The sequence below is a fragment of the Thamnophis sirtalis genome, unplaced genomic scaffold (genome assembly GCF_051295495.1).
Source record: "Thamnophis sirtalis isolate CommonGarterSnake01/CBP01778 unplaced genomic scaffold, rThaSir2_p1.2 scaffold_4, whole genome shotgun sequence".
Classification (NCBI taxonomy): Eukaryota; Metazoa; Chordata; class Lepidosauria; order Squamata; family Natricidae; genus Thamnophis; species Thamnophis sirtalis.
This window is the reverse complement of record NW_028261384.1, coordinates 74,583,554-74,608,483: the sequence shown is the minus strand read 5'-3', so window position 1 is coordinate 74,608,483 and position 24,930 is coordinate 74,583,554. Positions and strand designations below refer to the sequence as shown.

Genomic DNA, 24,930 nt, shown 5'->3' with positions numbered 1-24,930 from the left:
TTTGCATTAAATGAATCATATTGCTTAACAACTTTGTGTTATGCCATGTAACTCACTGAATTCTGACATTATATTCTGATACTGAAATGTATGTTATCATTTCAAATAGGAAATGAGAATAAAGCCATAGTGTTTAAAAACCATGGGACTTAATAGTCAAGACAAGACATACATTTGTCTGACTACAATATATCTTGTTAAATTAAATAAAGAGGCCCCTCTCACCTAGAAACGAATCCCAATAATTTAAGATGCTCAACAGGACTGGAAGGCAAAGGATTTAGCAAATCTCTGATTCGTACAGATCCAGCAATTCCAATTCCAGTCACTACTGTCCCAAACATTGCCAATTCTAGATGAAAAAGGAGAAGAGAAAGAAACATTAAAAAATACTATGAAGAAGTAACTGGCTTTTGAGCAAGAGATACAATTCAGGCAAATGCAATCATTTGCTTTTAATGGTGAAAATGCAGAACTGTAATTACCACATTGTCTAGGCTTTTTCATCTTTTCAGAAGTTTGTTAGTACTTCTCTCCCTTTATTATTTTTGTCTATAAAAAATTTTTTTTGTTTTTAATCTAGTACCCCTTTCCTGTCAATTTACATAGAGTGAAATGAATAAGAACAGTTTCTATTTATTTTCTGAATAGTCTTTATAAGCATGTATATAAAAGATTCTATGGAACTATTTTAATTTGCTCAGCTTGCCTAAATGGTACCCATCATCCTTCTAAAGATGCAAAATATTTTTATTCATTAAATTTATCATATGTGTGAGGAAAATTGGGCTAAATGGCCAGTAGCATGCACAGTAAGTAAAAAATATCAGTCCACAAATAATTGTCTATTCTTGGCCTCTCCAATATTCCATCCATTCCTCCACTCCGTCAGCGATTCACTGGAGAAGGTGAGGCAATAGTTTAAAAAAAAATCAAGTGGTCCAAGAAGAAACATAAAACATGGATAGAAGTACATACCTGGGACAAATACGGTGGGATCTTCTTTTGAATTGATGTAAGCAGGTCACAAAATATGCCTTTCCTACATACAGAAGTTATGAGAGTTAGTAATGAAAGTAACATTATTCAGAGTTGAGCCCTGACTTTATCTACTTTTTCTGTGTCCTAGAGATAATCCTATATACTTTAATCTGCTTCAGATAAACACAACTGACTTATTATCACTAAGAAACAGTACATGGGTGTTCAACAGAAATTCAGTTGTTTAAAAAAAGAACACATTTCTAAGGAAAGTGTAATTTGATTAGCTGAAGTATATCTTTACTTTTTTTAAAAAATAGGTTCTTTTTCTTTTAAAATCATGAATTCTGTTCTCTATAATGCTATAATACTATTATTTTATTATACTGTAATAAAAATAGGCTGATTTCAGAAAACTTCATTTTTCGCAACTGAAATCCCATTCCCTTCTTCACTGAATTTTTTTTTTCATAATAAAAATTCAGAAATTTTGATTAATTAGGAAAAAACCCAATTTCCACTTGTTTATCAGTTTAAAACAATCATGGAGAGTTATGCTATTATTTTTTATAAAAATCATCTATACTATCACACACCAATAGCTTAAGACATTGTTTAAATCAACACACAGTTTACTGTCTTCTTTATCAATGGGTATTTTTCTATTAGTTTTTATAGTCACAGATATCTGTGACTAAGAGGACTAAGTCAATGTTCAAAAGGCAGCAGTTATGTACTTAGAAAAGTTTGATTCAAAACTAGTTTAAAGAGATGGGGGGGGGGGCTTCCAATCAATTGTCACTCCTGGGATTGCCTGGACATGTCACTTTAATTTTCATTCTACCATGGATACTATCTGAAATCAATTATTGCTTTTCCTGATTAGCTATATTCCATAGGAGATTTTTCTTTTTTATATATGTATTATCACATCTATTCTGCTATCTTAAGCTATGTCACATTTTCCTGTTATTTATTAAACTTGTACGCTGCCCATCATTTAGATTCTGCCTATATACCAGTCAGATATTGATGTTACCTTGGACCTTATAAAGTCATAAAGTTTCTTTATAATGCAAACTGTTCTATATAAAACTTCTGTTAATACATGTAACAGAATAGAGATGGAAGGGACCTTGGAGGCATTCTAGTCCAATCACTTTCTCAAGCAAGAAGTTCTATACAATTGCAGACAAATGGTTATCAAGTCTTTTAAAAAAAACTGCCAGTGATGGAACACCCAGCATGTGCAGGATGGGAAATGGCTGCCAAGCTTTATTGCTTAGGCTTATGAAAAACAGAAACGGACAAAGCTCATGGGACTAAGATTCCGGACACTGTAAAAGGGGGTCCTTGTGAGAGATCAACTATCAGACAATCCAGGGAAGTGACTACCTGGAGGGCGGGCGGCTCCTGGACGGTGTTGCCACCTTCAGCGGTTTCTGTGCTCCTGTGCTGGCTGGCGACAGAGGCGACGGTGGTGTTGCGCGGATGGCGAGCGCTCTTGGCCTCGCTGCCGGGGGAGACGATGGACTTGTGCTGGGCTGTGCCGGCGCGGCGGTTTGTGCCTCGCCCCAAGGAGGGTAGTGGTGAGTTTTTGCAACGATGTGCGCTGGGACTGGGCGGCTGGTTCTCTGTCGCCACCGCAGCTCTTCTAGGCCCCCCCTCCTTCTTGGTACTTCTTGGCGCAGCCTCCTTTCTGTCTTGCTGTCGCTGCTGCGGGGCTTTGTGCTGCCCGACACTCTACGTGTTTTACTGCGGCCAGTGCAGCCACTGTCATCTGCTGCTACCTCAGGGGGACCGCCATTGACAGCTCCACTTTTTGGACAATTCTACTTTTGGCGCCACCAGTTTGGATAGGCGATGCACCTGGGGATTGGATGAACATCTCCCCCAGCGGCCGCCATTTTTGGCCCCGACCTTCCTCACCTTCTTCTCTTCTGGTTTACCTTCCAAATAATACCATCACTGTAACGGCAATAAAGACCTTCTGGCGTGTTGGCAGCTTTGCAGCTTGTTGTGTCACACGCCTTCGACGGAAGGAAATGACGGGAAGTGGTGGGGACGCGGGCGTGAATTTAGCATCTCTTCTAACTGGCGCCTACACCCCCCCTGCAACCGCTCCAAACATTTCAGCACCTTTTTCTCTGTTCTGATTTTTCCTCTACTTTTTAAATTCTTTCTTCATTCTTTATAATTCTTTATCAGATATTTTCCACTTTATCATCCATTTTTTGTATTCTTTCATGTAGTTTGGTTATTGACTCCTGTATTGATTGGAACATTGCTTTTGTTTCCACCTGTATTGCATTTATTTCCTGCACCAGAAAAGTATCAAGGATCTCTGGCTTTCTGGACTTGGGGCAGCAGATGGTGTTGCTTAGGAGGGAGTCGAAGTAGTTTTCTTCATCTTTCAATATTAACACATAGAATAGACAATAACTTCACAACACACTCCCAAATATTCCACTATTGCCCCCCAGTTGTCACCCAACCGTAATATGCTTTATGTAACACTCTCACTACTAGATTCCTCTATCTTATTACCACTTCTGTCCAAATATTCTATATCAGTTCAAGAGTACTTTTAAGTATAGTTTTTCACCCTTATTTTCTTTTTTTCAACAATATTGTGTGGAAATTATGTAGAAATAGAATATAAATATGACTACTAATTAGATTCCTAATAAGTTTACAGAGTCCAACATATGTCTGTCACAAATTTTAAAGGCAAACCAAAAAATATTTCACAAGTAATCTTTGATCCTTCTTCTCTTCCTCTTTGGTAAATAGGCTATCAAAGTTTATTTGTAATCCACTTAGGCCCACCTATTTCCCCAGGAATCTTTCGCAGAGTGTCCCAAGATGCTATGTATAACTATTTTAATTTCTTTTCTTCTCTGTCTACAATTATATCAAAAATTATATTCCATAATGTAATTTATAATCCAGTCTGATTTGGCAAGTCTTTATAGCTTCACAACTTCTAAGTTTTAAAAGTCTTAAAGGAAAACAGGGAAAAAATAAAAGAAGGGGAGGAATCCAAAGGTGTTCTATTCAAAATGTTTCCAGTTGCAGCCTGCTTACTTATTTGTTATCTGCTAAAGCCAGAGAGCTGCTGATTTTGCACAGTCATAGCTCTTTCACTCTCTGCTCGAGCCTTCCAGACTAAACAAGTTGCAGGTGTCAGAAGATTGTTGTTTCATTTATTTAATCCACATCCCAAGGTCATGTCTATTCAGAAGTCTTTTTTCTCCTTAAATACTTTCTCTGCCATCCAGTACCAGTAGATGGCCGACTTGTTCTGTTTCCTCTATTTTAGTCCAGACACTCCTTAATTTTAAAGCTTAACGTTTTTCCTTTTTACAATCAAATGTTTCCAAATTTTAATAAAAAGGGCTTCACCCCAAATAATGCCTTAGTCTCTTCTTTCTATCTCTTCCACATTTTCTTGTAGCAAAATAGTAAACTTTTTATGTCTTTTTATTAATGATTAAAAGCCTCTTTGCCGTTCAAATCTGGAGGTGAAAAGTTTAAAATCTCATCTCTTATTCTTTAGACTCACTCTCAACTAAATTCAATTTGAGGGAGAGCCAAGACTTTTCTTTTGAAGCAGAGGTCAGAAAAATCTTGTCTAGAACAAATACAATGATCTTTTTTTATATATATAATTTTTTTTAATTTTTTTTGTTACATAGACAACACATACCCACAACAATGAAAAAACAAAACAAAACAAAAAAAAATCCAGGAAAAAAACCCATCATCACATATAGCATGTCATTTGGTTACAAGTGTTTTAACATTTATCATTCTTATACATTTATTATTTCATTTAATAATATACAGTTTGGGTTGCTTTGTTTACCATCCCTTCCTCCTGTTATAACACCACCTTATTTTCCCTTTCTTTTCTCCCTTCCCCCCTTCTCTACTTTCTTCCTTCCTGCTCTCCCTTCCCTTCCTTCTTCCTGTACCTTTCTTCTACTCCTGCTCTTCCTCATCCCCTTCCTACCCTCTCTCCTCCTCTTTCTCTCCTTTCCATCCTCCTCTCCTTACCTCTTTCTTTTCACCCTCTCTCCCTTCTCTACTTTCTTCCTTCCTCCTTTCCTTCCCCTTCCTTCTTCCCTTCCCTCTCCTTTGCTCCTACTCTTCATCTTTCCCTTCCTACCCTCTCTCCTCCCTTTTCTCTCCCTTTCATCTTCCTTTCCTTTTCCTTTCTCCCTCCCTCCCTTCTCTACTTTCCTCCTTCCTCCTCTCCTTCCCCTTCCTTCTTCCCGTGCCTTTCTCCTACTCCTACTCCTCCTCTTCCCCTTTCTACCCTCTCTCCTCCTATTTCTCTCCTTTCCATCCTCCTCTCCTTACCTCTTTCTTCTTTCCCCCATCTTCCTTTCTACAATGATCTTTTTTTAACTTTCCGGTCTGGCTGCCAGGGCTTCTGACAGTTTGTAGTGGCCATGTCAGCATTCCACTGACATTATATGTCTAACTACATTCCCTCTACTAAATCTTCCCTCCTAATTTCCCAAGCACAAGAATGTGGAAGCGTCCGATGTTAATATGGCTTCCAAAGCTGACAGGCTATCTATCATTCCTTGCAGGTCTGATTGCGGACTCCCTGTGGTTCACAGAGTGTCCTCTCTTCTTCCTCAAACCCTGCAGGGTTGGCTAGGGTCTCTATGGACCCCTGGGCAGGAGGATTTAGATGTTTTCCACAGAGCACTGTGGAATTCTGTCGTATCACCCTGATGCTAGTTGTTGCAGTGCTAAGTCAAGTCATCATATGACACGTTTTTATTACAGTCATTAAGCAAATCACTGCAGTCATTAATTGATTTGCATGGTTATTTAGCAATTCATGTGATTGTAAGTCCAAATGTAGTTCATACAATATAATTTTTTGCCAGTTTTTACAGAAAAATGGAAAAAGTTTACAGAATGCAATCATAGGAATGCCACGAGCCAGTTGCCATGTGCATGAAATCAAGTGATGCAGGAGTGTGTTCTGACCCAGGCTTAACAGAATCACAAAATAGACTCCTTGTCCTGAAAAAAAAAAACCTTTTTATTTGGTTAATGTGAATTCCTGGCATTCACATCCAGAAAAGTCCCCGCAATAAGCCTTTCAAGGTTTAATTGCAAAAAACAGATCTTATCAGTCCTTGGATAGTTGCCAGGCCAAGAGCTTCAGTCACAATGCTGTAAAATGAAATACCTGGCAAGGAGTCTCCGTGAGACGCAAACTCAGATAAACAAGTCTTCACAATAATAAGCAAACTAACCACTCCTTTTTGCTCCTATTTATTCCCTATGGGAGGGGCATTCAGCATCCACTTGTGCCTTTTCTTCTGAATCGATCCCCGTTCCTTAGTTATTCCCTTCTCCTGACAGCTCTGCATATATGTGCATCTGGAACAGGATCCAACTGTTCTTCTTCCCCACTTATCTCTGACTCTGACTCTGAATGCAGCTGATAAATATCAGATGGCCCTGGCCCCATTTCTGCCTCTGACGCAGAGCACCCATCAAAGCCTTCCTCAGACTCCAGGACTGCCCCAAGTTCCTCCCCAACCTCCTCACTATTTGAGTCTGCTGCCAGCTCTGCTGGTAGCTGGCAGACCAAAACAGGATGGTGCAGCAGTCATAACTAGAAAGACAGGTCGTAAGTAACTTCAAGTCTGTCATAATTTCAAACGGTTATAGGACTGGTCATAACTTGAGAACTACTTGTACTTATCTTTTAAAGTATTATGCTCTTTCAGCTTATCTGATTTAAATTCTTGCTTCACACAATTGCACAAGTCCCTAAACTTGTCAGTGTAACTTTGTTGACTGAGTAACTTTGAATGAAAGGTACATTTATAAGTAAAGAGATTCTGAACTATTATGTTCACAGACTTCTTACAGTCTTTTTCTGAAATACAAACCTTGTTCAAACTTTAAAAACAAATTTAAAAAGTAAAATGTATCCTCTTGGTAATAACATAAATTCTGTGCAGGCTTTTTAGCAATGATGCAAAAGTGATGCTCTGGCCTTCGCTGAGTTTATTTTTTTTCAACCTCTCTAGTAATATCTCCAGCCTATTCCCTGGTAACGTCTGTCCCAGATTAGTTTTGGAGCCTGTTTAGTTTTTTTCAAGGTCAGTTAGTGTAAGCCAAGTACTGCCCCATGAGCTACACAATAAGATTTTTAACTCTGCTTTTGTTCCCAATTTCTTTGCTCTTATTCAGTTGATTTACCGTTCCAACAGGGAGAATCATACAGTACTTTCTGCTATATATTAATGCAAGCTAATTGCACTTATAATTTACCACTCACTTACAATATTTTATATATACAATTCCATTCAGTCTCAACCTGCACATACCTGCATTATCAACAAATTGACTATCATGTAAATCATTAATGTACATTAATGTACATTAATGTTGAAAAAGGTTCTGGAGGTGAGGCCTGGAGGGCCGCGTGCAACCTTCAGCACCTCCTTTTTCATCACCAAAGTCTTCTTCAAGCCATTCATGCACACATTCAGTCGCATTTTTCGCTGCCAAACAGTTTGATGGGGGGATAGGTGGGATGAATGTTGCAGAGCCTCGGCAGTCATTCATAAAAACGAACAACTGCTGTGGTTCTGCAACATAATTTCAGGAGTTGTTATTAAATGCTAGGGGGCACTTATAGCCTAACTTCAAACATTCGCTAAAGGAATGCTCGTAACCTGGGCGTTACCTATATTAATTGTGATGATGACAAATATTTGTTATGCGATAGAAATACCCATAGTGCCTCAAATGTTTAAGCTTTATTCTAGTTATTCATGTCTGCAAAATTTACTTTATTTAAATAATAATAAAGTACATTCTGAACTGTTGATGTCTGCAAATATCAAGACAGAACAAAAACAGGTTTACAGTATATATTATCTAAGATGATGTGTGCACATCCTCTTCTTATAAATCCTTTATAATTCATAGTTGGAAAGAAAACAAAGAGAATTTATCTTCAGTAGACTTGTTGGACATATTAGAAATAGATAAGTGGATGAGACATTTAGGCAAAGGATTTTCTGACATAGAAATTATATTTTTATTTTATTGAAAAAGGAAGAGTGTATTTACAATAATGTAATGGAAGAAACATAGTGGGAAATAATCCCAATTCATTATAATACTAATTTCTAAGAAAAAAGTAAAACATATAAACTAGCTGGTTGTTTTATTATTTTTGGTTAGAGCTGCATTTTCTGTTTTCATTCAAACATACAGGCCTTGGTCTGATTGTAATGATCTTTCTTCTTACAATAGTTTGGGTTTTTTGATTATTTAATTGTATGCTTCCTTTTCTCAAACATCTTATAAACCATGCTTCTCAATCCACTCTTTTTGCATTTTTTGTTCCAGAAAAAAAACACTTTTTTTGCAATTCATTCTTATTGATTTTGTCTCTCTGATTAAAATATACAACTATTCTCAGGTTTGTGTGTAGCCATACCTCCAACATCCAAAGTTAATCTGTATTTTGACTTCTTTCATAGAAATTCTATTGTGGGTCTTTTGTTGACCTCATTGCCCTAATATTTTCAATCTTTTCTTAATATTCTATGCAGGACAACAGCAATTTAGGCATGAGGAGAGGTAATAATGGTCGTTTAGCAATATACATAAAACTTTGCCCAAGAGCTAGTTACACATAATGGCGAAGACCACAGCGAGGCTTTGCCCAAAAATATTTATGCAGAAGACAACTATCCAATTAAAAGCTAAAAACTATATGCCTGTAAAAATTAATGTTGAAAATGAAAACTGGCTCTAAATGATAATGAGGTGAAGGCTTATAGAAAGCTTATTAACTATTACATTTTGAGATTTTACAGAGGATCCAATAAGGTTAAGCCTGTCTCTTTTCAAAGAGTCTTGGAAAATAGACAAAAACATTATTTTCCTATTTGATGCCTATCACATCTGAATTTCTGTTTCAAACTTCTCTGATCATTCAGAAAAGTTGCCTTATACATAATGTACAGTTAATTTGAAATATTAATGGCTGGATTCAAAAGTTCACTAAACAACAATGCACAAGGTCACCAATCAAGATATTCCAGCCATTCAATCCTATTCATGTTTATTCACACAGGTCTAAAAGAGTTTGGAATAACATTGCTGAAGTGAGGGGAAAAAAAGAAGAACTGGCAAGGCATAGCAATTACTGTAGTGCAAGACTGCTGTGAACGTCTTGGAGTTACGGCAGGCTAGAAGAGGTGATATCTTTTATGAAATAAACATGGGTCAAGAAACAAAATTTTTATAATTATTTTGCATAATTGTTTCAATTGTGTAAATAATTATTTCATGTATATCTCACATTCAGTCTTGCTCAAACACAATATTCTGAATAAATACATATATTTAATTAACCTACAGAGGTAATGAAGGAGACTTGCCTGATCATTTGGTAGCAGTGGTGTTATCTGCATAATTTTATTTTGCTTGCAATGACTGTTAAGGCCAGTGTGGTGAAGATGAACAATGCTGACTATCTAGAGCAGCATTTTTCAAACTTGGTAACTTTAAGATGTTTGGATTTCAACTTTCAGAATACCCCCTGCCAGCATTCTCAGAGTTGGTTCTCATAGTTAAAGTTTGAAAAACACTGATCTAGATGCAGGGGTGGATTCTGGCAGGCACTACTGTTGGTTTGCTTGTGGGCACGCTGCACGCATGCTTCATGTGTGGATGCATGCTTCATGTGTGCTGCACACATGGTTCATGAGTGGGTGCATGCTTCATGCACACTGCACATGCATGCACAGTACAATAAAAATTGTTCTGTGCATGCACAGAAGTGAAAAACAAGATGGCACTGCCCATGGTGTCGGCTGGAGAACCAGTTCAGTGGCATGGGAGGCCTGGGTCAATGCCGATTCCAGCAACCCAGGCCCTCAAACCACTACCGGTTTGGCTGAACCTGTCCGAACCAGTAGGAACCCACTAATGTCTAGATCCAGGATGGTGACCCTATGGCATGCATGCCACAGGTGACAGGCAGAGCCATTTATCAGTTGGCCAGCACATGCCCTTTTTTGAGGCCATTTTTCTCCCTCCCCAGGCTCCAGAGGCTTTATAGGAACCTGGAGAGGGTGAAAATAGCCTCCCCTCCCCCCACCTTGGAGGCCTCCCAGAGGCTTCAGGAGCTTCTCTGAAGCCTCCGGAGCGCAAAAAAAACAGCCCTATGGGCAAACCGGTAATTCGGGAATGGACTTCGGGTTTGCTCGTAGGGCCAGTTTTAGCCCTTGGGAGCATTCAGGGGCCTTCCGAACACTTCCCTGAAGGCTCAGGTGGGCAAAAAAGGACCCTTTGAGAAAACCAGAAGGGTCATTTTTCGTCCTCCGGAGCCTTCAGGGAAGCCTCCTGAAGCCTCTGGAGGACTAAAAACGGCCCTATGGACAAACCAGAAGTGACTTCCGGTTTGCTTGTAGGATTGTTTTTTTGCCCCCCAGAGCGTTCAGGAAAGCTTCTGGAAGGCCCCTGAAGGCTCTGGAGGGCTAAAACTGGCCCTACGAACAAACCGGAAGTCTGTTCCTGAACTTCCGGTTTGCCTGTAGGGGTGATTTTTTGCACTCCAGAGGCTTCAGGGAAGCTCGTAAAGCTTCCTGAGGTCCTCCAGGACGGCGGGGAAGGCTGTTTTTGCCCTCCCTAGGCTCCTATAAAGAGTCTGGAGCCTGGGGAGGATGTAAAATGCATGCACAAAATGGAGGGGGGGGGGCTGGTCATGCATGTATGCATGCTGGGGGTCGCACATTGCATTATGGGTGTGGCACACCCATCCATGATCCCTCCTGAGCTCCCCCCGCTTTTGGTATGCGAGCCAAAAAAGGTTCACCAAACTGGTTTAGATGAATCTGCCAATATATGGCTTCTGGAAAGAGAGCCAAGCTTATTGAGATCTTTTATTTTTGTATTGGTCCTCCAAACTGTTATGGAGAAAGTGTTGAAGCACATTGACATTAGTTGTCTTTGGAATTTGGAAACAATTATTTATTCTCATTGGTTTGTAAAAGGTGCCTTGACTGCTTAGAAAAAAACTGTTGGGTATTCGAGACAGATCCTGTTTGAGTTTTAGGACTTTAATAAGTTGCTTAAATGCAGTGAGTGCATACTCGTAACCAGTGGTGGGTTGCTAACTGATTTACTACTGACTTGCTCGTGCTCATGCACAACTCTTCTGCACTTGTGCAGAAGCATCCGGGTGTGTGAGCGGAGCCTCCCGCCGCCACCTCTACCTCCACTACCGTACTGGGCTAAACCGAGCTGAACTGGGAGCAATCCACCTCTGCTCATAACCATCACTGCCTGGAAAAGCCAAGGTGTTGATATTTTTCTGAATTTGTTCCAAACCATATTGTCTGCAATAAAGACAGAATTGAAACCTGTGTGACACTAACTTCAGTTAATATATTATGTTATGCTATAAGTCACCTGTTTTGATTTTAGACAGCCTGTCGTTGGAATATTTGGAATGCAAGGTGCTATGTGGAATATAGCTCTTATGAATTTAGCATGGACCCTTTCAAAAAAAGTAAAGGAAGTATAATGTCCATGTTTAGTAGGATTACAAAGTCATTACGTGTTAGCCTTAGCTGAAAAGAGAATTGTAGGATCATTATAAAGATTATACATAAGCAACAGTGACCATCTATCTATAGTAGTATTCACAAGCTTAGTCCATAGACTTACTATGGAAACTAGATGAAATCCAGGGCTAAAATCACTTAATGCAGGATATGTTGTTGGTATGAGCTCCCTGTGGGGGCTTGGGGGGGGGGGAGAAGGGCCTTCAAGGACCTGGTGGTGGGAAAGGCCTATGGAGCATTGTGGGACAATAGAAGCAAGTCTAAGGGCTATCAGGACCCTGAAGAGCAGCAAGCCGAGCTTGGGGTGTCTCAGGGGTGTTGGTGGCCATGGAAAGCCCAGAGAGTCTGAGTCTGCACCAAGTTTCCCAAGTTCTCCAAATCCTTGAGGCATACCATGTTCCATTTAATGACCTGCATGGTCATTTAACAATCATATCAGGGATAGCAGAGAAGGATCATTAAAATAGGCTATCTCACTTAACAGTCACCATCACTTAAAACTGGAATGAACAGGCTCATTATAATCATAAATAAAGGACTACCTGTACTTATCCCTCTCTGTAGGAATGTAGGAAATTGACTTAAACCTGCTGACTACAGAATGATTAGTTTGCTTAATACAGGTAGTCCTCAACTTACGACCATAGTTGAACCCAACATTTCTATTGCTAGGTGAGACAGTTATGAGTTTTGCCTCATTTTATGATCTTCCATAGTTGTTAAATTAATCACTGCAGTGGTTAAGTGAACATGGTTGTTAAGTGAATCTGGCTTTCCCATTGACTTTGCTTGTCAGAAGGTTGTGAAAGGTGATTGTGTGACCCCATAAATATGAGTCAATTGCTAAACATCCAAATTTTGATCATGAGACTATGGGGATGCTGCACTTACACACTGGGATTGTAAGTGTGAAAAATGGTCATAAGTCACTTTTCAGTGCCACTGTAATTTTGAACTGTCACTAAGGGAACTGTGTTGTCGAGGACTACCTATACCAGTATCTTTATTTAAAACTGTTAGATTGAGTGCAAAGTGAAAATGTCCTCAATGAGAAACAGATGAGATTTAGAAGGGATTGTTCAAACTTAGATGAGCTCACTGGTCTTGCACCATTTAGCTGAAAATATAATTCACTTCACTGCTTTTTTGGAGTCTTTGTGGATTTCAAATCATCTTTTGATCTGATTCCAAAGGAGCAGCTATGGCAAGAACTTGAGAACTCCTCAACGGATAAAATATCCTCCTTATTCAGACTTTATTCTAATGCTTTACAAAAAAATGGTTCCAAAAATATGCCTGTAAGGAAATTTTCTGTCTGAAAGATTCTCCTTATAGGCATATTTTTGGAGCTATTTTCACTGAAAGAGGGATAAGGCAAAAGTATATTGTAGTCCCTTTACTTTTTTAATTTATACATTAGTTCAGGCTCTCTCAACTTCTAATCATCATTTCCCAATGTTAGCAAGTTATGCAATTCGAGCCTTGTACCTTAGTCTTGTTTCTCCCACCTTTATTTTTTTTTTATAAACAACTCAAGATGGTGAACATACTCCTCCTCCTCCTCCTATTTTCTCTACATCTGTGATGTGAATTGAGAAAGAGTGAATGGCCCAATGTCAGCCACCCAGCTTTCATGCCTAAGGTGTGGCTAGATTTCAGAGTCTTCTGCTTTTTAGGCCAATGATTTAATTACTAGACCAAACTGGCATGATGTAGTAATTTTATCTGTTGCTCATGTGGGAATGAGAAGGGCATTGAGGCATTGCCTTTTCATCTAAAACAATGTGCAATAAATTATCACAAACATAAAGTGCTAGTGTTTGTATAACAGTAGGTTAATGAGACCTCAGTGAGCAGGTATATACTAATTAATATCTTGGGTGCATTTCTAGATGTCCGTATCTTGGAACTCACATTTATCTGTGTGGCCCAACATAGCCCTAAACCTATCTTGAAATTCTTCTAATTAAGGGAGCACATTTTATTTTCCGGTGATGTAGAGAGAGGGGTCATGGCAGGGTTTTATCACAGCCTGATTGGTCCATTAGACTGAGATAAAACTTCTTAGCCTTCAGCTATCCCATTGGCTCCCAGTTTCCTCTCAGTCTTTCTGGTCCTAGGACTGTTGATTTGGCTCTCTAGGTAGGAAACATTTTTACTAGTGAGATTTCTACAATTCCTGGCTTTAATTCGTATTGTTGACTATTCTAAATACTTAAATTACTTAAATTGAGTAAATTCGGCTGCGCCCAGATAGGACAGTCCTTGCTGTCCTAATACGGTGGGGAAAGCCCGTAGGGCAGTTCCCCTTTCCCTCCATGGGCCAGGCTCCCTGTGTTGATCCCCGGGGCCATTGCGGGGGTGCCAGGGACCGTTCGCAGCCGCAGAAGAACCCACAGCATGGGTGGCTCGATTTGGAGGTTTTTTGGTGCAAAAGAGACGAGGAGGCACCGAGCGCATTGCGCATGCTGACACAACCTCCTTGCGCTTACCAGCAACCCAGCTGAGCCTAACAGAATTTCCAGCCGCTCCTTCGTCACAGGCTCCCTCTGAGTCCTCAGAAGCTCATCGGGGGCTTTAGTGAGCCACCAGCGGCTAGCCCTTTCAAGCGGCGGCGAAGCGGAGCATTTTAAAAACTCCGACGGGGCTCCAGCAGCCATTTTGAAATTGACACGTGGCCTAGCCCAAACGTTTGCCCACGCCTCCCAGGTCTACTGTACCAGACCAAAACAGGTCCCGGTCTACTACACCCAAGCCAGATTGCAAAGTTTTTCTTGCTAAGGTCATATTTCAGTTTATGATATTCCAAGTTGCATCAAGAATGATGTTTTATAATTAAAAAATCTTGTTCAGTGGGTGACAGGGCCTACTTCCAATTCCTTAATTTTTGGTTGAAACTTTTTAAAAAAATCTGTGGGTTTAATCTGGCTCAACTGGTTCTCAGATACTATTTTAAATCAACCTGGCTAATAAAAGATAACAGTAAACTGTAGTCCTTAGGTCTTTCTTTGGAAAGTCTCTGTCCACTAGGGCTTGAAGCTGCCGTGGGTAACCTTGAACAATATTTTTGAGATATTTTTCAAACTAGTGTGTATCCAACTCTACAATTTATCAGTTTTTCTCAAATAGGCATGTACCAATATTTTATCTCTGACATGTCTTTCCAGATAGTCTGATTTTCTACTATCATTTCTTGTTTCCGTCCTATCCTATTTTGTAGTGAGATTTACTATAAAATTTGTTGATTGCCACTATTTGTACCATAGTTGCTATAATCATGTATTTTTTGTAATTTTATTGCATTTAAAAGTTTAATAATTACAGGTCTGTGTATTTTATTGTTCTGCTTTTTGGCTTATTGGTTGTAATAGTAGTTTTAAAATTTGACTTGATTTGAAGTTGAATATGAAAATATTTTTCTGAACAATAAATGAGAAATGTTTCCATATTAACCATACAAGAAAATTATGTATTCCAAGAAATCCGAAAAGGATGTGGTTTTTTTCTTTACCATATTGTACACCAAGATTTGCTGACATCCACTGTGTTTCAAAGAACAGTGCTAAATGTAGGCGACCTGTGACAGAATGTGACAATTCACCATGACCAAATTGCTGCAGAACAATTCACAAATACAAAATTAATTTCAATGGAAACATGGCCAATATCAATAAAATAAAGTCAATCCAAAAATACATGAGTTACAATAATTCTGATGAAAACATGGTCACCAATAATAAAAGTGAATGAAACTATTAATACAGCAGTGAATTATCCTGCAGTGAGTTATCCTGCGGCAGGCTGGCCACAATGAATTGCCCTAGGTCCACCTGTAATAAGTGAATGATAAGTATGGCAAAAGTGATGGGGATATGCGATACCGCAAATTTGAAAAGTTTCAAGTTCCTCATTTCTGCAAGCCAATGCTGAGTCAACCAGTATCAAGCACAGAGGGTAGATTTTGCCCTCAATATAACTGTATCAAACAAGGTTAAGGTCCACAATATTATTTCTTTTAATTTTCTGCTATGTTTCCTAAACAAAACTGCAGTATGCGTTAATTAATATAATACAATACAATATCCACAAGAGCTTTTATTGTCAACAAGTACCACCTATAACTTATAGTGTAATTGCAGGGTGAGGAAGAATTTAAAAACACACATGCATTTTACAATCTATTTTTACAGCATGAGTGCTGCCATAAGTCATGATACAGCTCTGAAATAAAGAGAGGTCACATAGCTATCCCAGGTTTCTTTCAGGGAAGATCTGTATGCAGAATTATGCAGTTGGAATGGAAACTTTAAAGATTGTTTAGGAATGCAACTCGGTATGGAGAAAAATGAAAAAGTCATCTCAATGAAAAATAAATAATTAAGAATTTCTTGCCTTCTAATCCACTTTTGCTCGAAAGAGAAAAACGGAAACAATAGTAAAAAAATGCATTAGGGTTACTATCAGAGAAAAGTTAAAATGCTGTAAGCATGTGAAATATAGCAACAGAAAAGCAGCAGCAGCATAGCCAAACAAATATGAAAATGCATTATAAAAGTAGTATAAGGAAAAAAAAAAGAATACTGACATTGCCAAGGGAAAAGTGATATTTGAAAAAAATATTTGGTAACTTCAACTGCTGAGAACATAATCTGCTTCTACCCTATGAATAAGATCTTGGTCATGACAAGACATTGGAACTAGCTTCCTGCAGAGAAACTAGAACCTGCAACAAAATATTGTAAAAGGGAATGTTGCAGGCATTACTGTCGGTTTGCTCATGAGCGTGCACATGCTCAGTTCAATAAAAATTACTCTGCGCATGCGGAGAAGCGAAAAACAAGATGGCGGCGCCTATGGCGCTGTCCCAAGAACTGGTTTGAGAGTGTAGCAGGCCTGAGTCGCTGCAGTTCCAGCAACCCAGGCTGCCAAACCACTGCCGGTTCGGCTGAACCTGTCCAACCAGGTAGGAACTCACCACTGGAATGTTGTTATTCAGGATTCTAGCGATGCCACTCCCTTTTCACTTTCTTTACTAACAGCCATTAACTCTACTTTGAAGTATGCTAGGTTTTTATTTCTTGGAGATTTGCTTTTTGAACTTTAGGAGGGTTTTAAAGGGTTGGGTTTTTTGGATGTGTGTCAAAGCATTTAATAACTATAGTTTTTGCTGCAGAAACAGCAACATAGGTGGACAACCTATACAAATGAAATGAATGACATGGTCAAACTTTATTAATACCTACAAGAAATCTGAATAGACAATCTATTGTATTAATAATATTGCTGTCCTTTACTATTATGAACTACTCTCACAAGATATGTAAATTGCAAATTTAGTGGATTTACTAACATCTCTTTAGACTAAACATTTAAAATAATTTCCCCCTCATTATACAGAATAACAGAAAGGGATCTTGGAGGTCTTCTAGTCCAATCCTCTGTTTGAGTAGATGACCTGCTCAATCTGTCCAATCTCTTCTTAAATCCTCCAGTGACGCAGCACCCACAACTGCAGGATGCAAGTCTTTCCACTAATTAATTTTGTTACTGACAGGAATTTTTTTCTTTAATTCTAAGTTAGATCAATAAGCTTACATGTTATTCCTTGTCCTGCCTCAGAATAGGTCAACTCCACTCTTTTCTGTGACTAACCTCCAAATATTGGAAGACTGTTATTATGTCACTCCTAGTCTTTCTCTTTGTTAGACTAGACATAGCAAGTTCCTGCAATAATTTTCCATATGCTTTAGCTTCTATCCCCTTGTACATTGAGTACTTGTACATTGAGTACATTGAAGTGCACTAATGTACACTTTTGTACTCATCCATGGGGCAATTGGTTTTTATTATTCTTTTACCATTGAGTCCTAGATCTCAAATCTTCAAAAACCAAGTTCTGCTCTCCAAGATTCATCCAATTTTCTATTCCTGTAATTGCTTTATATATTTATCTTGGCTTTATAAAATTCCTTGTATGATAGATGCATTCTTTAAATATGCAAGAAATTAGAAACATTGGCAATTGCTTTTAAAAATTAATTACTCAGTTTTCTAAAAAATGCTTCTCACCTCCTTTAATCTGGAGTTCGTTAAAATATTAAAATATTCAACAGTTCCTCTTGGCACTAGTGAAATGACGAAAATATCAGGCTACAAAGAGGAAAACGTGAGTTCTAGTTTTTCTTTAGATTCAAAGCCAGTGACTTTGAGCTAGTTCCTTTTTCTTGACCTAAAAACAAGCAACTTCCAAAAGTACTGTCAAGGAAAGTGCAGGAGTCAAGACTGACTTGAAGGGACAACTTTCCTTTCCTATGTGGAATAAAGGCACAGGATCCAGGCAACATTTCTCTTGTGCCACTCCACTGAAAAGGAAAACCCCCACACCGGTATGTCATTTAGAAATGTCGAACACACCGGCCAAAGCACATTCTCTACACAGGATTGTCATTTCGCATCATCGTTTGACAAAGTACCACACAAGGCTACATAATTTTGTTTAACAGAGGAGAGGGTATTTCGCTTACTCTTTATTCCAGTTTCTGGCAGATTTTCGTTCACGCAATCAACCCCGTATTAGAAGCACAGCTGTTTTACTTGTAGCCCCTTGCACAAATCGCGGGTAGCCAAGTCTCTGCTGCTGGCTAACGAAACACTACTCCCTTTCTCGGCTCTCTTGAGTGGCAATTCAGGAGGAAAACCCCCGTTCCGGTTATCAACGCAAATACGTAGCTCAGACTACAGCAGGTGAAACCTCAGCAGGGTAAAATCAAGAATCGCCGATAATAAACGGGCGGAGTTAAGGGGTACCACCTGCAGCCGATTGGTGCTCTTAGTAAGAAACGGGGCGGGCCTTCTCTGGAAGTCTTTTAGTCACTAGAATCAGATTAGTTCCCGAAGAAACGCGAAAGGTCGTGGTGATTTCTCTATGTTCGCGTGGTACGGACGGCATTTTCCATTTTTAAATCGGGATGATTCGGACCAGAGCTTCCCTGGAGAATATTTTGGAAAAAACTAGATAGTTGACCTACTGTCTTCTGTTCATAGTTACATTTAATAACAGCCTCTATACATGGATAATCGGCTCAACCGTGACGGAAAGTGACTGAGCTGTTGTTGAACCGAAATTTATTAGGATTAACATCGCGTTGCGCTCGATCCCTGGCGAATTACCAGGACAAACGGAAAAAGCTTTCCGTGGCTTTATGTCTATGGAGATTCTCAATCATCCAAAGGTGCTTTTTCTTCAGAGCTGAAGAGGCTTCTTGGCTGAAGAGCGAAACGTCTTCAAAAAACAAACAAACCAACAATCCCAGAAAGTCCAGTTGCCTCTTGAAAACGCACCTTTTTCCATGGCTTTCTTCTTGTTTCCACTTGGAATTTGGAGGTGCAGTTATATTTCTCAATCTCAACAACTTCCCGCGCCAAAGCTTGGAGTTGAAGTCCACACGTCTTAAAGTTGTCAACTAAAAAAACAAAAATAAAAAACATTGAGAACTATAGCCCCAAGAAGATCTGATAGCACCAAAGATCCCTTACTGTAACAAACGCATATTGTCCTTCATCCAGAGGGTTGCAGTGACTTAAAATGATAATAATAAAGATCGCATCCCCTGGAACCCCCAAATTAAGGAATCTATTTCCCCGCACTTAACTGATAAACATAAATGGAACTGTTCCTCTTTATACTGTAAAGGAATCTCTTCTTCCGCCTCTTTAATCAGCGTCCGTTCTAGGAATCCGTCTACTAAACTCGTTGGTAAAGCTGATCAGAAGTTTCAAGATGGCTGCAAGAAGGGAGGGAGTGTGACTTTTTAGTTTCCACGCGGTCTATGTTAAAATTCGGTGAGTTTTATAGTGACTTTAAATACATACAGGAATTATTTTCAGCTCTCTTAAAGACAGACTAAAATAAACGTGGTGGGCCTTTTTTTTGGGGGGGGGGTAGTGTGTTTAAATTTAGACATTTTTATTACACAACCGTTGCGGTACCATGAGAATATTTATAATCTATTTTGATGTTTTATTAATAAATTTTTACGTTTAGGCATAATGTTCAGAAAGAGGCTCGCATTCGAGCAGTTTTACTTCAATGTAAATAAACAATGAATTGAGATTAAAATTTAGTCTTCAATCCACAGCCGGGGAATTAGAAGGTTGTCAGTCATGCTGGGATTTCTAAAATAAGCTGAAGTGCACTTCAAGAAACAAAAAATATAATAGTGTGATTTAACATTTAAAAAATCTAATTATTGCTGTATTTGCGTAAGCTTTAGCTTCTTCTCCATCTTTCTTTCAGACTTGAGAAGATATAACAAAAGAAAATATGTGCTTCATTGTGTTTGTAATAGTTAAATCTAATAATAAAATTAGCAAAAAAAAGGTTGCACTTAAGATTATTACAAATCTAAGTATGTTTAAATAGTTATATAGTGCAAATATGGGGGGGGGGGGACACAGATTTTTGACAGATTTTCCTTTGTGCCAAAAATAGTAGACATAAATTCTTCTGATTCTCTTACATGAGTGCTTGTAAGTGAAATCAGGAAACAACCTTTGTATGATGGTATTATTAGGTGAATGTTAGTATTATTAGGTGAATGTCAGGGATTATGTATTTGTGTCAGGGATTTGTTACCTAATTATGACATTTTGTGATGTCATTGCATTTATATTGCTATTTTGGCAATCATGGCTTGTTATGAATACTGCTAGATTTCTGGCTTACCCCATAACAGGCAACACGTTTACTTACCGCCAGGAGAAATGGCTTGACAAGCATGATAGCTCTGTTTATGAGTACGTAGGTTAGTAGCTATAGGCTACATCAAACAGCAACTTTGGTTTGTGGTTTTGCCAAAAGTAACAAGCCAGAGTTCCTATTTTTCTAGAATGATAGATGCGCTATAGAACATTGATAGACAGATTGTTTGACCTATTTTTTAAGATCTATGGAGGGCATGCTTGTCACTGTTATGAAAAGTGGTTATTCCCAAAACCCCAGCAATATGGCCAGAGATAGATAGATAGATAGATAGATAGATAGATAGATAGATAGATAGATAGATAGATAGATAGATAGATAGATAGATAGATAGATCTAGATATACATATACATATACATATATATCTCAGAAGGTCAATAAACTCCCATGATAATGTTTGCCATTTAAGGGAGAGCTTTGTAGAGTCAAAGATTGTGTTGCAGATAAACACATTTCATCATGCTTTGCTTTGTTGTATGTTATTTTATGTTACTAAAATAAAATAAAAAAATTAAAGGCAAGTAAACACAGATTTACGATGCCTAGTCTTATTTATATAGAATTGTCTACATATTTTAACTACTTCCACTGGCAGGAGAAGTTATGGAAAAGTTAATTGAACTTTACTAGCTTGCCACTTGTTCTATGCTAGAAGTAATGTATTGTGGTCTATGCCTATTAATGTAGACGAATAGGTAGATATTTTAGAATTTGGTTAAAGGATGGTTCAAATTTACACAGCAGTTTGCATAAGGTTAAACTGGATGGAATTTTGGCAGAAGAGAATCCAGAGCATTTCCATGGACAAGAAAGAAAAGCTGCTTAAATTAAGTTGAAATTTATTGTGAATTTGAACACAAATCTTACTGAATAGCATAAGAATATAAATATGATGGGAGTGGCAGTTGTTTGGCCCTGAAATTTCTCTCTCTCTCTCTCTCTCCCTCCCTCCCTCTTTCCCTCTTTCTCCCTTCCCCCCCACCTTCCCTACATACACACACACACACACACACACACACACACACACACACACACACACACAAACACACACACACACACAAACACACCAGAGAGGCAGTTTTGTAACCAGGCAGGGATGCACACTGCTTATGTATACTTCTTATGCAGTCAAATAATGCTCTCCCAGCAACCTAGTGACTTTCGTTACATGGAGAATGGTAGGGAGACAAGAATGAATACTCCCTCTATTACCCTGGTATCTCTATGCAACGTTATCTGTTCTGGAATAAAATATTTTCTCTGTTGTCTTTTCCGATTTACTTCTAGTGAAATCCTTGCTTTTACTATCAATTTTCTAAAATCCTTTTGTAAGGGTTGGTAAATATTGAATCCTTGGCCTAAGAACAAAAAAATCTGCTTTTAATGCAAGCTGTTTTATTGGAGGTAACTAGAATTATAGGAAACGATTCTTTCTATGGATTACACAAGTATGGCTTGATAAATTGAATGTAGATAAGATCTAAAATCTGAAACAAAATTTATGGGCTAATAGGTAGATAATAGACAAAATTAAATCTGTATTACTTAATCCTTGTTCTACAGACTAAAGATAATGTGGAAAATACTGTTTTACATTACAATGTATCTCATAAAGCTGTATCGTGCTTTAGATTTCAAGGCAGAAAAGTATTTCAGAGCATGAAAATGTAAATGTGCAATTCTTGAATCCAAACAATTTTTTCCTGGAATTGGTTGACAACTGCAGAGCCTATGTAAGCATTTCTGCCAATAAAGCTAGCAGAAATGCTTACATTGACAGAAACTAAGATAAAAATGCCTATTTCAGCTGTTTCCTCTGAACATCCAAAATGATGCCTAGCTCATTGGCATATAACAGGTCCGCTTGTTTAGAAGTTCAGTTCCATTCATCTGCAGTGAAAGGGATGAATGATAAATATATTTTGTAGGAACATTCATCATATCTTTGTAGTTCCTAACTATGTAAATTAAAACATGCTTGATATTGGCAGAAGTATTTATCACTTAGATCAGAGCACTATAATACTATGGAATTCATGTTGGTCTTTGAGCAAAGTTGTATGCCTGATGATGTTTTATCATCTAACTAAATAACATCCTTACTATATGTCTCCATTATGAAAGTTGAAGTCTAGGGTTACACTTCGTTGGTATAAATCTATAAATATTTTGTGGAAATCTCAAACACTTTAGTAATAGTGTTTTAGAAGTATTCATTCTCCATAGTGAGGGGGGGAGAAGTATCCAGAATGGGTTGACCTTATCCTCTCGTGATTGGATTGAGTCAGATAAGCTCTTTGGGCAACGCCCCTGGCACCAGGAATTCCCCAGTTTTTCTGACTCAAACGATCGTGAAAGGTTGCTCATTCTGGATCTCCAGCAATTTACTAGGATTTAAAGAAAATTCAGTTGGACCCGTCGAGCCTTGCCTCCCTGCACCGTGCACAGCCTCCTCCTGCAGGATCGGGACTGCCACTAGCCCCTCTGGGGCGGCACGCTGTCCTGGCCACTGAGTGAATCTGAAGACACTCAGTGAGGACCTTGGCCGGGCAGCAGGAGGACCGGGCACAAGTCTCTCACAGGCAAGCCCTAACCGCTGAGGCTCATACGTTGCTGGAGCGTTCCGTTGCTCCCCTCAGGGGTTGAGCAACGAACCGGGGTTTCCAAACGCCCTGGAGCGCCCACGCTGCCTCCACGTGGCCAGAGGATCGCGAGGAAGCCAAAGAAGCCGTTCCTGGCCACAGCGGCATCAGAGAAGAGGCAGGAGGAAGAGGATCTGGCTGAGAGGGCTGGAAAATCTGTTTTATTGTTTGGATATATGCTCCTCCTTCCATTTTTGTACATTTCTTATTTTTTTTTAAAAAGCAATTAAGTTCTTCAGTTTGTTTTCCAGTGGAAGAAAGTGGAGTGGTCAGGTGTGGGTATTTTCAAAGCCTGATTGGTCCAAAGACTGAGAGTAAACTTCTTAAATACTCCTTCCATTCTTGCCCAGTTTCCTCTCAGTCTCTTGGTCCAAGCACTGTTGAGAATTGTATCTAGGTAGGAAATTTATTTATTGAATCTGGTCTGGTATTTGGCTAATTGGGCTTTTTAAAAATTCCTAAATTCTAAAATTGCAGCTGCAGCCCCAAGGGACAGTCCTCTGCCTCGGGCAGTCGAGGAGGACCCTGTGGGGCATCTATCCTTCCCTCCGCAGGCCCGGAGCCTCAGCCCTATCCCTGGGACTGGGGGTGCCAGCTCCAAACAAGTTGTGGGTGAGGCAGATTTTTCCTTTGCCAAGATCGGTGAGGGAAGTGGCGTCAGCGCCACAAGGTGCGCATAAGCCACCCGCGGAGCTGCCGTTTGATTCGGGCGGCTGCCACATGCTTCGGCTGCTTGTATTAGCATGAGGGGGCAACTTGGGGGGAGTACAAGCCTGTGTGCCGCGTGGCCCCCAGCATTGCAGGACCGGTTTTGCCCCCGAGTATTCAGGAAGAGCCGCTCGACACAGTCTTTGGCCTCTTCCTTCCACACAAGCTATTTGAGGTCTGGCGGCCATTTTAACTGCCGCCACGTGCACAAGGCCTTTCCCCATTTACAGAGCCAATCTAGAGGCCAGGCCGGGACATTCGGCCTAGTTCCTCCCACACTATCCGAACGCCCAGGCTCCGGCGGGGCCTAAAGAGGCCTGAATTCTTTCTTCCTCCACGCTTCGGGACACGTGAGTGGGGCAATGGAGGAGGGATCGGAAATTCCCCAGGGCCAGGCAGAAGGCCCGGTGAGGGGGGAAGAGGGCCTGGAGCAGGGATTCGGAGCGGTGGTTCCCCCAGTAAGGCCTTTCGCTGCCCAGCACCCCTCTAGATCCTCCACGAGGGAGGAGGCCAGGAGGCACAAGGTCTTAGAGAAGACCTTCACCAGGGCGGGAAGGTAGGCCAAGTCTGCAGGGCCTGCCTCTACCAGAAGGTCCCGGTCACCAATCAGGCCCCCTTCTGGGCATTCTTGTCGGGAGTTCAGTCCTTCTCCTTCAGCCTCCTCGGCCAGGTCCCGCAGCTATTCCAGGCGGAGGGGGTCTCCCTCTCTTTTGGTCTCTCCAGGTTTGGCTAGGAAACGTTCTGCAGATCCTCTGGAAGGGACATCCAGGGGGCCTTTTCCTTCACGCAGGGTGGCGCCTCAGGGTGGCACTCATGCCCCTTCTTCCTCGGGCCTTTTTCCTCCAGCCATGTTCAAGATTCTCCTGAACAAGGCGAGGAAGACCATCAAGGTGGGGACAGGGGATCCCATGGTCCCGCCTAGGGACCCTGACATGGCCATGTTTTCTAACACGGTCATGAACAAGGAGCAGATTCCAGGCCCTCCTTTGTTTATGGAGGCCCTGACCAACCAGTCGACCCTCCCCTCCCATTTCTCTAACCCTGGGAATAATGACAATGTAGAGCAGGCCTTTGCCCAGGCCATTCAGTTGCCCACTATTGACACCCGGGTTGCTACTCTGGTCTCTTCCTCACCGGTGGTGTCTGGTGATGTGGCAGATAAGTTGAAACCGGAGGATAAGCGCGCAGAGCTTACCTTACAGAAAA

The 24,930-nt window shown here is 40.0% G+C and overlaps 3 protein-coding genes across 8 annotated transcripts in view; 2 read left to right on the top strand and 1 right to left on the bottom strand.

Moving 5' to 3' along the window:
- BLVRA (biliverdin reductase A) overlaps window positions 1–18,947 on the bottom strand; it is a 35,374-nt gene extending 16,427 nt beyond the window's left edge. For 2 of the 3 annotated variants that reach the window (XM_087713128.1, XM_087713129.1), the window contains exons 1-3: window positions 18,137–18,947; window positions 979–1,042; window positions 226–352 (exon numbers count right to left, since the gene is read on the bottom strand). In XM_087713128.1, coding sequence (XP_087569254.1) covers window positions 226–344 — 119 coding nt within the window. In that variant the 5' untranslated portion in view covers window positions 345–352; window positions 979–1,042; window positions 18,137–18,947. Of the gene's footprint in view, window positions 1–225; window positions 353–978; window positions 1,043–2,376; window positions 2,510–18,136 lie in introns of those variants that run through there. The other variant, XM_014073364.2, reaches the window with a different exon arrangement.
- The window catches only part of COA1 (cytochrome c oxidase assembly factor 1), a 120,489-nt gene that overhangs the window by 22,410 nt on the left and 73,149 nt on the right, over window positions 1–24,930 (top strand). The window contains exon 1 of one of the 3 annotated variants that reach the window (XM_087713131.1): window positions 2,483–2,570. The exons of 1 other annotated variant lie outside the window; for it this stretch is intronic. The gene's annotated coding sequence lies outside the window, so the exon portion shown is untranslated. Of the gene's footprint in view, window positions 1–2,482; window positions 2,571–19,361; window positions 19,455–24,930 lie in introns of those variants that run through there. One more of the 3 variants, XM_087713132.1, reaches the window with a different exon arrangement.
- FIGNL1 (fidgetin like 1) overlaps window positions 2,516–24,930 on the top strand; it is a 37,956-nt gene continuing 15,541 nt past the window's right edge. Inside the window, exon 1 of one of the 2 annotated variants that reach the window (XM_087713127.1) lies at window positions 2,516–2,570. The gene's annotated coding sequence lies outside the window, so the exon portion shown is untranslated. Of the gene's footprint in view, window positions 2,571–19,367; window positions 19,455–24,930 lie in introns of those variants that run through there. The other variant, XM_014060931.2, reaches the window with a different exon arrangement.